At 38.9% G+C, this 12464-nt stretch overlaps 1 protein-coding gene and 1 pseudogene across 3 annotated transcripts in view; one reads left to right on the top strand and one right to left on the bottom strand.

The window, feature by feature from the left end:
* The window catches only part of BAG4 (BAG cochaperone 4), a 29039-nt gene that overhangs the window by 7556 nt on the left and 9019 nt on the right, over positions 1-12464 (bottom strand). For 2 of the 3 annotated variants that reach the window (XM_081524143.1, XM_081524141.1), the window contains exons 2-4: positions 6836-6943; positions 1084-1338; positions 357-611 (exon numbers count right to left, since the gene is read on the bottom strand). In XM_081524143.1, coding sequence (XP_081380269.1) covers positions 357-611; positions 1084-1338; positions 6836-6943 — 618 coding nt within the window. The remainder of the gene's footprint in view (positions 1-356; positions 612-1083; positions 1339-6835; positions 6944-12464) is intronic. The other variant, XM_081524142.1, reaches the window with a different exon arrangement.
* Positions 2815-4767, top strand: LOC145517056 (origin recognition complex subunit 3 pseudogene; annotated as a pseudogene).

The following is a 12464-nucleotide window of genomic DNA, read 5'->3' on the forward strand; positions in this document are numbered from 1 at the left end:
ACAGTTTAATAAAACCATGATATTTCACATTGGTTTTGTCTTCTGTCTGGAGACGGAGGTAACAAAATCTAATCTTTGATTTTAACATTCAGATAGTATTACAACTAACAAGAAAATGAGCATTTTCCTTTTAAAAAAAAGGAAATGAACCTAAAACTGCTCTAAAATATAAAGTCTATTTTAAAAAAGAAAAAAAAAGGGAGGAGTGGAACTGGGCTACGTAAAGTTGTAGGTGGTGGCCACCAGATTTTTGAAACTAGCCCCCCCATTTAACACAGGCCAATGCAGAGAAATCCCATACTGTGCTCTCTTGATTACCCAGACATTAAAAGAACAACGTTTCGAAGGTCTCCTACCTTAGGCTGTGGGGGTGGCGGTGACGGAGGTGGCTGAGGAGAGCCACTGCTAGGCCACGATGAAGCGCTTTCATTCATGTAGAGGCTCCCCGGTGGAGCTGAGGGCGCAGCTGAAGGCCAGGGGTACCGGGTTCCCATCCCATAAGCGCCTGGAGGAGCCCATGAGTCCTCCTGGGGTCGTACGGTTGGTCCTGGTTGTGGAACACTACGATTACCATCCCCATAAGGGTAATGGGGTACGCTCATTCCAGGGTTCTGGGTTGAGAGGAAGGAAATATGCTGGTCATTGCTAAAAAGACACTTCAAGGAGTAATGAAAATATTCCAGTGTAAACAGATCCTGAGCTGCCTCCTCTCCGCTTAACAGAGTATACTTTAGCTGCTACAGGGTTAAACCGGAGTATTTCTAAACAGTTGCAATAACTTCTCCAAGCCTACAAAAGCTTGGTTCCAAAGATATCAGGGGCAGGTTTGGTGACCATCAAGCTCAGAAGGAAGAGGGCCTAAACTTTATTAGCTGAAGCACAGCATAAGTCTGTCCCTCAGATACCATAAATAAATGCTATCAGGAAACACAAATGAAGACATCCTAGAACTCCCCGGGAAGTGAACAGAGATTCCTAAAATATTTAAAAATATAAACCTAACCTCTTGAAGTGAACAGAGAAATAAACTTGGTACCATTCATTAATAGTAAAAAACTAAAAAGACCACAGAAGAGTGCTGACCTGTGAAGCCGGATATCCTGGAACCTGCCCCCTAGGAGGGGGTGCTTCAGTCTGGCAGTCCTGCTGGGGGTACATCCAACGGGAGACTGGGGTTGGGCTGTTGCCAGGTGAACGGTAAGTGCTTGGAACCTCTGTGGAGTAATTGGTCTGAGCATACCCAGGTGTGTAATAGGCCCCAGGGTATGAGGCAGTATTTGTGCCAGGGCCAGTGGGGTATGGTGGGCCATATCCCCCATTTGTATAAGAATTCAAACTCTGGAAAAAGCAAAGTTGGGAGAAAAAAGATGAATGAGTACAAGAGCTGAAATGCCCTCACTATGAGAACTTTGGGAAGAAAGGAGATGAGTAACTAATGAAAATATCAACTACCTAAGCAACCCTTGAGAGGTGTTCTTATATTGTAATTGTATACATATACTAAACTCAGATTATCACTTTAGAGTCCATGTCATAACAATGGGAAGGTATACTGTGATGAAAGATGAAGTAATGGCCTTAGAGCAGTGCTTTTCAACCATTTTCATAAGAACACCTGACTGTTACACCTAACAGGAGGGAACTGGTCCCCACACGCTGGAAAGGGGGTTCTGGGAAACCTGGGAGAATGGCTAAAGAAAGAAGAAAATGACCCTGATACAACAGAAAGAAAAAAAAGACCACAGAGATAGACTGAGCTCTGCCACAGGTTATGTGTTTACCCTCTCTGCTTTTTCAAGCAGGAAAATGGAAATTATGAACTTATTCTGCAGGGTTATTGTAAAAATTAAATGAGATGACATATATAAAATGCTCAGCACACTGTCTGGCTAACAGTATGCTCAATAACTGATCATTTTGATAATACCATTGTTGTTAGTATAACTGTGGCAAGGCCAGGAAATGAACCAGCTCTGACTCCGAGCCTGTGTTTTCTGTACCGTCTCACTCTGCTTCCCAAATTACAACGAACAGAGACAAATTCCTCACATACTGCTTCCTGCAGTTTTACATCACCTATCCAGACTATTACTGATGCCTAGAATCCTCAGTGTAGTAATCCAAATAAGATTAAAGCTAGACTTTAGATGATTACTTTCAGGTTTTCCATTAATTTCTACTCTACCTTGTTAAGACGGTAAAAATGAAATCAACTTTTCCTGGACTCATCCTTCTAAAACTAGACAGTCTTTCCCATTTTAGGTAGAATAAGAAAAGAATCTTGTGATAATAAAATGGACTTATTGTGATGATCACTTGATAATGTATACAAATATCGAATTATGTTATACATCTGAAATGAATGCTAAATGTTATAATTATACCTCAATTAAGAGTAGAATCCTGATACCTTCTACAGTTGTTAATGACTAAAGAAAATGAAATTTAAATCTGATTCCAAATCTACCACATCAAAAAGAGGGACAGGGATTTCCCTGGCGGTACTGTGGTTAAGCCTCGTATTCCCAACTCAGCGGGCACGGATTCGATCCTTGGTGAGGGAACTAAGACCCCCCCATGCTGCAGGGCACGCTCCCCACCCCCCCCAAAAAATAAAGTCCCTTATACAACATACACAGCTGAAGACGATTAAAAAAAAAAATGTGACTTTTTGTACTGTTATTGAACTTCTAGAAATCCTTCCTAAGGAAATGATTCAACTAGAGAAAAAGTTATAAGAATGGATTTGTTCATCAGAGCATGATTCACCATCATGCAGTATCAAAAACAACCTAAACATCCTGTACTGATGGAATGAGTAAGTCAATTATAGGTTATTCATTGAAGGAATTTTATTCTGTCTTAAAATTCACTATAGAATTGACCAGACATCTATTGACATTAAAGAATTATTTTTAGTGTTTATTTCTTTAAGTTTTAATAATGGCATTGTGGTAATGTTTTTAAAATGTCCCTGTATATTAAAGATACATACTTAAGTATTTACAAGAGAAATAATGTGATATTTGGAATTTTCTTCAAAGCACATTAAGGACATGGATGAAACATGAGGGCCATGTATTGATGATATTTGCTGAAGCTGAGTAAGGGGTCTATGGGAGATCACTGTGCTATCCCATTACTTTGGATTATGTTTGAAAATTTCCTTACTATTAAAATAAAAAAAGAATTCCTGTTACTTCACCCTGTAACAAGTACATATGATAACCAAAAAGTAATATTAAAAAGTACATGTAAAATAAGTTTAAAACTGGGTAAATACGATAGGGAGAAGGCTGAAAACAAATTTACCAAAATATGGACATATTATGATGACAGAGTAAGTGGCTTTTCTCTCTTTTATTTCCCAAGTATTTGGCAATAAAGTTGTATTATTTTTATAGAAAAAAGTTATGCTATTAAAAATGTCACAAAATCCCAAGTATGTCTAGAAGCTGGTAGGCTGTACAGATAGCTACTCCCGTCTAGTCCAATTTTTTCACAAAGACAGCAAGCTGGGATTTGAAACCTGTCAGCTGATATGGCAACAGATAAAATCTGAAACTGATCCACTATAAGAAGAATTGAACAAAATCTTTGACAGTCATTGAATTTCTGTAGAAGTCTCATTGTGGATTCCAGAAGAAATCAAGAGACTGGAGCTCTTAAAACTCAAAACATATTCCAAGCGCTGCTTTTGTTCTAGAGGTAAATGTAAATATGACTCAGCATTTGAAAGTCAAAATACTGTCACACCATATGGTGTCTTACTGAAAGCTGAAGATTATCCAGGAGGAAATACTTCTTCCAAAAGTTGGTTTTACAATTGATGGACTGCTTATAGATGTAGAATCCAAAGGGGAGAAAAGTGGCCAGGTCTCTCACCCAGTAAGTGATACACTGTTAAATGGATTCCCTTTCCATTTGGTATACGTGACTATCAAACAGCAAACAGACCCAATCCAAGTGGGAAAAATTACTTTTCCATTAGCAACACCACGATTCTTCCTGTTGTGCTTATCTTGAAAAACATGGACAGCTTCACGACAAAAGGACTCCGAGCCTTCACAATTATCAGCAGTCAACATCAACTGGAGTTTCTGCTGACACTCGCTTTTGGAATTGCCCAGTCTATCATCCTTCACTGGTCATTTCCTCATGCAGCATCTCTACTTACAGAACTGGTCCAATTTTTGTCTCACAGGAGCTCCAAACCACAGTACTTAATAAACTGTATTTGACAACCCAGTTCTCCTTTAAATTTAATGAAAAGGTATTACAGGTTCTGACCAAAGTCCTTTTGTATCATGATTTCCCAATTTAGAACATTATAAGAGGACTTCAGTTGTCTTTCTTTGAGCATTTATGTTCCCAGGCACTTGGTGTTCTATGGTGAAATCTTTCAGAAGTCAGGAGAATATCTTCTTTATCAGAAAATCAATGTGGAAACATCTGTCTTTGATCCTTTAGATATGTGGGAAAGCAGCTTTAGAAAAACAAGTTGCATCTGTGGCCAATGAGAGGATTTTAAACAAACAACAACAGAAAAGAACCACCACAGGGACTTCCTTGCTGGCCAAGTGGTTAAGACTGTGCTTCGGCACAGAGTTCGATCCCCAGTCAGGCAAACAAACCGAAAACCCCCACCACAGTCATTACCAGAAAACCTGTGTGTTTATCATCCTTTCCCCAGTACTCTGTGGGTCAACAGATCAGAGCTACAACATGCATGATTACAACAACCAGAGTCAGAAGAACATGTATTAGCTTTGCAATTGTTACAGACCATGACTAAGCAGGAGCTAATGATCAGAGCTCAGAGACGTTTCAGAGTTCTTAAATCTTTTGAAGAGTAGGTTGGCAGCAAAGAAAATAAAGGAGCTCTTGGCTCTCTAATCACTGTGAAAAGTAATTTGGCTATATTAAATAAAGATGTACATACCCAAACCCACCAATTCCACCCACTAGGGAAATGCTTGTCTCGTATGTTGTACAATAGAAAAGGGAAAAACAATGCTGAGTTAAAAAAAGCAAGCTGCAAGAGATTGCTAGGATGAAACCACTTATATCAAGTTTAAAAACTTGATATGTTTTTAAAGTAAAATGTTGTAAAAATGTTAAATTGTACTATAAAAATGCATGTACAAGTAGTAAAAGCATAAAAACACATATGAGACATAAATATAACTTCAGCTTCAATCCCTGACTGGGGAACCGAGATCCTGCAAACCATGTGCCATCATACACAAAAACTTTTTTTAAATGGGCAGAGGATCTGAATAGACGTTTTCCAAAAGAAGACATACACGATGGCCAGAAAGTACATGAAAAGGTGCTCAACATCCCTAATCATCGGGACAATGCAAATCAAAACCACAGTGACACACCACCTCACACCTATTAGAATGGCTATTCTCAAAAAGACAAGTAGTACTGGATGAGGATGCTGAGAAAAGGAAACCCGTGTGTACTGTTGATGGGAAGGTAAACTGGTACAGCCACTATGAAAACAGTATGGAGGTACCTCAAAAAACTAAAATCAGAACTACCGTATGATCCGGCAATTCCACTTCTGGCAATATGTTCAAAGGGAACAAAAACACCAACTTAAAAAGTTATCTGTACCCCCATGTTAACTGAAGCATTATTTAAATAGCCAAGACACAGAAACACCCTAAATGTCCAGCAGTGGATGAATGAAAGAAAAAGTGAGACAGATATACACACACACAATGGAGTATTATTCAAGTGAAAAACCAAGGAAATCTTGCCATTGGGACAACATGGATGGACCTTGAAGGTGTTAAGTTAAATGTGATACAAAAACAAATACTGTGTGATCTCATTTATATGTAAAATCTAAAAAACAAACGAACAAACAAAAAAAGCCAATTCATAGACGCAGACAACAGCCTGGTGGTTCCAGAGGTGCAGCAGCAGGTTGGTGGTCAAAGGGTACAAACTTCCAGTTATAAAATAAATAAACCACAGGACGCAATGTGTACTCTAGTAACCACAGTTAGATATTGCATTGTACATTTAAAAACTGACTGAGAGAGTTTATCTCAAAAGTTTTCATCACAGAGGCTTTCCTGGTGGCTCAGTGGTAAAGAATCTGCCTGCCCCTGCAGCGGACATGGGTTTGATCCCTGATCGGGGAAAATCCCCCATGCCACCGAGCAACTAAGCCCCTGCGCCACAACTACTAAGCCTGTGCTCCAGAGCCCAGAAACTACAACTGCTGAAGCCCTCGCACCCTAGAGCTTGTACACTGCAACAGAAACCACTGCAATGAGAAGCCCACGTGCCACACACAACTAGAGACTAGCCCCCACTCTCCGCAATTAGAGAAAGCCTGCACAGCAAGGAAGACCTGGCTGCAGCCAAAAATAATACATTAAAAACTTTTTTCATCACAAGAAAACAAAAATTTGTTACTATGTATGGTGACAGATGTTAACAAGACTTATGTGGTGATCATTTTGGAAAACATATAAATACTGAATCTTTACATTATATACCTGAAACTAATATAACATTATGTGTCAATTATAGCTCCATAAAATAACAAACTTTTAGAAATAGGTACATTTTGCATTTGTTGTTTCCAGGTCCTGAGAAATAATCTATCATATGTCAAGCCACCCACCTCTGCCTTAGGTAGTATCTGCCTAGATATTTCCCTACCTCTGCATTAAAAACGTTAAAATGATTAAGATAGACTCCATTACATAACAAAACCCCACACATCTTTACTATAAAATCTCCACAGGTTCTGAAAATAAATCAGATCATTAAGAGAAAATTCAGAAAGTCTATCAATTTCAGATCATACCTGGCTTTGCATTTCCGGTCTTACAGGGTATGTACTTGGGTAAGGAGCCCGAGGTCGGGCAGCAGAATTCCAATAGTTAGAATTGTAACTAGGATATGGTGGCTGCTCCTAAGGGAAAAAAGGAAAGTAAATTCACTTTTATTAACATCCTTACATCATTCTGAAAAGCTGATATAGAGGCAGATGTAAGCATGGAAAAAGTCGAGAGACAAAAAGCAATGGGACCGCACTCTAAAATCACTCGTTATTAAAACTGATGCAGATACATGGTAAATGCATGTCTGAGAACAAACCAGTTATTAACTATTCTTGTGTTTTATGCCAATTTTATTCAATAACAAATGATATATCTACTATGTCCAGACAATTAGCAAAAGCGGAGACATTCAATTCCTTTATCCCTCTCCAATCCCTAACCCATCACTACTAATTTAATGCGTGCAGCCTCTGCACCTGCCCCAGCCTGTAGTTCCTGAGCTCAGTGTGTGCCCCATCCCTGGACTCATAGACTGGCTCAAACAATTACAGGGTAACAGGCAGCCCTCTGGTGGGGGAGCTGTACGCTTGTCTCTGTTCATGTTCTTTCTGTGACTTTTCCTCATTGTTCAACCTGTGGACTCTTTTTTGGGAACTTTTATAACCAAATTTACCCTTAGAGTAGACTTCCTGTAGCTCAAATGGTAAAGAATCTGCCTGCAAGGCAGGAGACCAGGGTTCGATCCCTGGGTTCAGAAGTTCCTCTGGAGAAGGGAATGGCAACCCACTCCAGTATTCTTGCCTGGAGAATTCCATGGAGCCCAATTAAAGTTCTTTGCCATTGTTAAGAGTAGTATTTACTTATCTCAACAGCTTCGCAACTTGAAGTTATATTTTACTATTAAGTGAAAAGTGAAGTTGCGCAGTCGTGTCCAACTCTTTGAGATCCCATGGACCAGGCTCCTCCGTCCATGGGATTCTCCAGGCAAGAGTACTGGAGCGGGTTGTCATTTCCTTCTCCAGGGGATCTTCCCAGCCCAGGGATTGAACCAGGATCTCCCGCATTGTAGGCAGACTGCTTTTACCTTTTACCGTCTGAGCCAGCAGGGAAGTCTTTTACTATTAAACTTTACTTCAAATGCATGTCTTCAATACTCAACTTCTTTGCCTGCCACATCCCTAGTTTTTTTACATTCTTCTACTTTCTGCTATGGCTAAGCTTTCTTTCCTCTGGCAGCCCACAGCTAACTCACTATCAGGAAATTAGGTAGAATAATTACCACTCCAAGGAGAAAATCTAGCCATGACATTAACTTCTACAGCTTTCACTCCAATCATTTGTAATACACCAATATACTCTGATAAGAGACAAGATCAACTCAAAACTTCTCAGGCTATTTTAATATATGTACTTTTTATCCCATAAATTGAGCTATTTTGCTTTGAGCTTTATAGCTTAATTTTAAGCTTAAATAGGATCTTCAAATCTTCAAATATGGTTTCACAAAGAAATTCACTGGCAGTTGAAGTCACTGAGAATTTAATTATCACCATCTGAGCTTAACTGCACTACTTACCAGTTTCATAACACTTTGTTTTCAAAGCATGCAGTTATTCCACATGACATTATACAAGCTGGGCAAGTACCATCTCCTTTACATAATACAGCAACTAGAGCAATATAGAAACGAGCAAACTTCACTTCCTAACAACTAGACTTCTCAATCAGGCAAATTCCCCTGGTTAATAACTCCCCTTCCTTCCCCCCAGTTAAGTGGCATTTGACTAATTAATTGTTTCTCTCTACCAAGAATTTGATTCTTAATTAAAAAGAGGTGAAAAGAAAAAAAATAAATAAAAAGAGGTGAAAAGACAAGAGTTGAAGCTGACTCACCCCAGCAATGGTGAACTGACACCTAAATCCCCAGAACTTCCTTGGTTTCTGTCCTTCCCTACTGATTCTCCAAAGCCCCCACACATTTTTACTGCCTCTCCACCCTCCCTCTCCTCACTCCTTCCTTACTCAGCTTTCCAACACCTTCACCCCTTGCCACTCTTTCCCTCAGATGTACTCACCCTGCAAAAACCAATTACCCACTGACTTCCCATCTGTACTTCACCTAAGTATCAGTGGAGAGAAACACAAGCTCTCTGGTTTCACACAAGCAGTCACTCAGCACTGCCTAACAACTATACCACACTTCCTCGGTGTGTTCATCCCACACTGCACAACAACTACTAATATTTCACCTTCTTGTCCCCTCAGATCTCCAGTATCCTCTTATGATGACACCCCTCAGTCATCACCTGGTAACTTTATCTCATCTTTCACAAAAAAAAAAAAAAAAGCAGCAATCAGACAGAAACTCTGCCTTCCTACTTTCTGAAGTTACCAATCTGTCCCTGTCTTCTCAGAACGTGTGAATGAACTGTCTTTGGCCCTATTTAAAGGCCAATCCTTCCTCATAGCTCTGGCCACATAACTTCTTACCATCTATAGAACTTTCACGAATCATCTATTTGTCCTAGTAGAGCGGACTGCCTCTCTTAAAATACCATACCAACTTGCCCTCAAGACTATCCTAAACAAATATTAAAACCTATTTTTAAATTACTATAATTAACAGTGTGACAAGTGATTGGGTTTCTAATGAACAATAACTTGATTAACGATAACCTGATAGTTGCTGAAGATGAGTAACAGATATCTGAGAATTTTATTACACTAGTTTCTCTACTTTCACAAAATGAACATGTCACGAGTTTCCATAACAAAAAGTTAAAAAACAAAGCTATGGGGCAGAAAGTAGACTACCCTTAAATACATCCTGTTTTGTACATTTGACTTCAGAATAATTATGAACATTTTACATAATTATGAAAGATAATGAAGTATTTTTAAATCCCTGAAAGGAAGCAAAATAAAATAAACACTAAATATTGAATTGATAAGACAACTTCATGGAAGGAAATTTTTTCAAGTGAGTATAAAGCACAGTAATCTGACCAACATTACAACTGAGGTAAATAGTCTGTAGGCTCCCCCAAACGAATTTTTCAATAAGCATATTAATAATTACCAACATTGTTGGTACTGCTAATGAATGATTACGGGTGTGATTGGAAATCAGTATTTTCATAATGGGAGATGAGGTACACAAGAATAATGAGATCAAGAAGTTTCCCAGGCAGCTCCGTGGCAAAACATCCGCTTACAATGCAAGAGACGCAGGAGACGCGGGTTCAATCCCTGGCTTTGGAAAGATCTCCTGGAGGAGGAAATGGCAACCCATTCCAGTATTCTTTTCTGAAAAATCCCATGGACAGAGAAGTCTGGCAGGCTACAGCCCATGGGGTCGCAAAGAATCGGACACGACTGAGCGACAGCGCACACATACATTTCACTCATTTATTTCTTCAACAACTGTGTCTGAGGACCCACGATTAACCAAACACTGCACTGTGTGGGGAAACGTGGAGGCCCCCACGGAGTTTACACTCCACAGAGGAGGTAGATAAACCATAACCAAATAATCAACAACAACAAAAAGTATAATGAATTAAAAACCCCATAGTCCTGTAATTCCCTGGCAGCCCTCACTTCCACTGCAGGGTGCAGAGGTTCCATCCCTGGCTGGGGACAAAGATCCTGCAAGCCACCCAGCATGGCTAAACAAAAACCCATATAGTCCTTAAATTCATGTGAAAATTTTAGTTTGAATTCAAATTGTATTTTATCTTAAAAAAAAAAACCCTAACAAATTGATAACCACACATACACAAAAAAATTAATTCAAGTAACTCTTGAACAATCTTCTGAAGGATATCCTTAATGGTATACCTTCTAAAGGTAAAGAAATGCAAAGAAATATTAAATTCATAATATGCTATCAGTAATATTGGTGTTTTCAGTTTTCAACTATTTTGTGTGTATTATAGAATAAAGGAAATAAATAAATAGAACAGTGTTACTGAGAACCAGTATTTTCACATGGAAAAGGATAATATGTTGACTAGAGAAAGGTGAAGATGAATTGTGCATGGTGGATGTGAACTGGAGGAACAGGTATAAATTCACATATTTTAAAAATGTAATTTAACCTTGTATGCAAATACAGGTAAGTGACAGCATGCAGGTGTTAAACAAAGGATTTAGGAGTCAACACAAATTCTAATAACCCTTTTGCACCCCTGCCCTCCACCTTGAGACCAGCATATGCCATATAGGAGCTGTCATTTGAACCCAGCCCTGGACCTGAAGATGAGCCCCTGTAGCGACCTCACAGAACGTGAGCAGGAAATATTCACTGCTGTAAGCTACAACTCGGAGTTGTTTTTTACTACAGGAAAAATCAACTGATGAGATAACTAAACATCAAGTTGGTAACATAACCATACAGAAAGAATTATTATTTCTAACTTTTAAATCATATTACTTTGACTGTACGTTCTCAGTGGAATATATTCCAAGGACCAGATGAACTGTAAAGAAACCTAAACTGCATCCATTAGTTATCTCTTAGTCAAAATACTGGTATTACTACTTGCGTTAACAGCTTCACTGAGACATAATTTACTGCCATACAATCTGCTCATTTAAACTGTGCAAGTCAATGGTTTTTAGTATATCTAGATACACGAAAGCAATATATGTGATCATCACCACAATCAATTGCAGAACATTTCAAACCTCAAAAAGAAACTGTTCATCAGCTACATCCTCCTATCTGCCATTCCATAGCCCTGCACCACCAGTAATCTATCTCTATAAATATGCCTACTCTGGGCACTTCATATAAGTGGTAGCATGTATCATATAATACGTGATTGGTGGTATAAAGTGTGACTGGCTTCTTCCATTTATGACTTAGGAAATTACAAGGGTTTCCAAGAGACCTATGCCAAAAACCTGGGGTAGAGATCAATATATATATATTTTTTTTTTTTCTATTATGTCACAGAGCTTAGTGTTGAATCTTTTTTTTTAATCCAGTCTGACAATCCCTGTCTTTGATTGGATTGTTTAATCTATTCACAGTTGATGTTATTATCGATAAAGTTGGATTTACATCTGCCATTTTACTTTTTGTTTTCTATATCTCACATTTGGTTTTGTTCCTCTATTCTTCCTTTACTGCTTTTGCATCGAGTATTTTCTAATGCAGCTTTTTAATTTTTTTACTGAGTATATATAAATATTTGTGGAGCTGTTAAACTCCACAAATTTCCAGCTAATTTCTCTAATATTTCAACAAGACCCTGGGATGTGAATTGTTCCACAAACCAATCCAATCATATTTGGGTTCCTTGGAAGGGACACCTCCCAAAGTGAGTGTCTGAGATGTGTTCTGACTCCAAAGCGCTCCTCCTAGCTATCTCTTTCCCCAGTTCTCTCCAGCTAACTAGCTGGCCTACAGTTTAGTCTTTATCTGCAATGAATCTACCGATCTCCTCCCAACTGCCTTTCACAACAACCTCTAAGTTTCTGAGAACATACTCAGGCTTCAGCTTAGCCATATTCTGATGCAAATAAAGTCAGTTCCTTTGGGAAAACATTAGGAACTACTGGTTTCACAGCTTCCACCTCCAGAGAAAAATGTCTGAGCCACATTCTGCAGTTGGGTTGGGGACAAGGGTGTGTTTCTGTGAGAGA

The sequence above is a fragment of the Giraffa tippelskirchi genome, chromosome 8, assembly GCF_054371585.1.
Source record: "Giraffa tippelskirchi isolate mGirTip1 chromosome 8, T2T-mGirTip1v1.2.pri, whole genome shotgun sequence".
Classification (NCBI taxonomy): domain Eukaryota; kingdom Metazoa; phylum Chordata; class Mammalia; order Artiodactyla; family Giraffidae; genus Giraffa; species Giraffa tippelskirchi.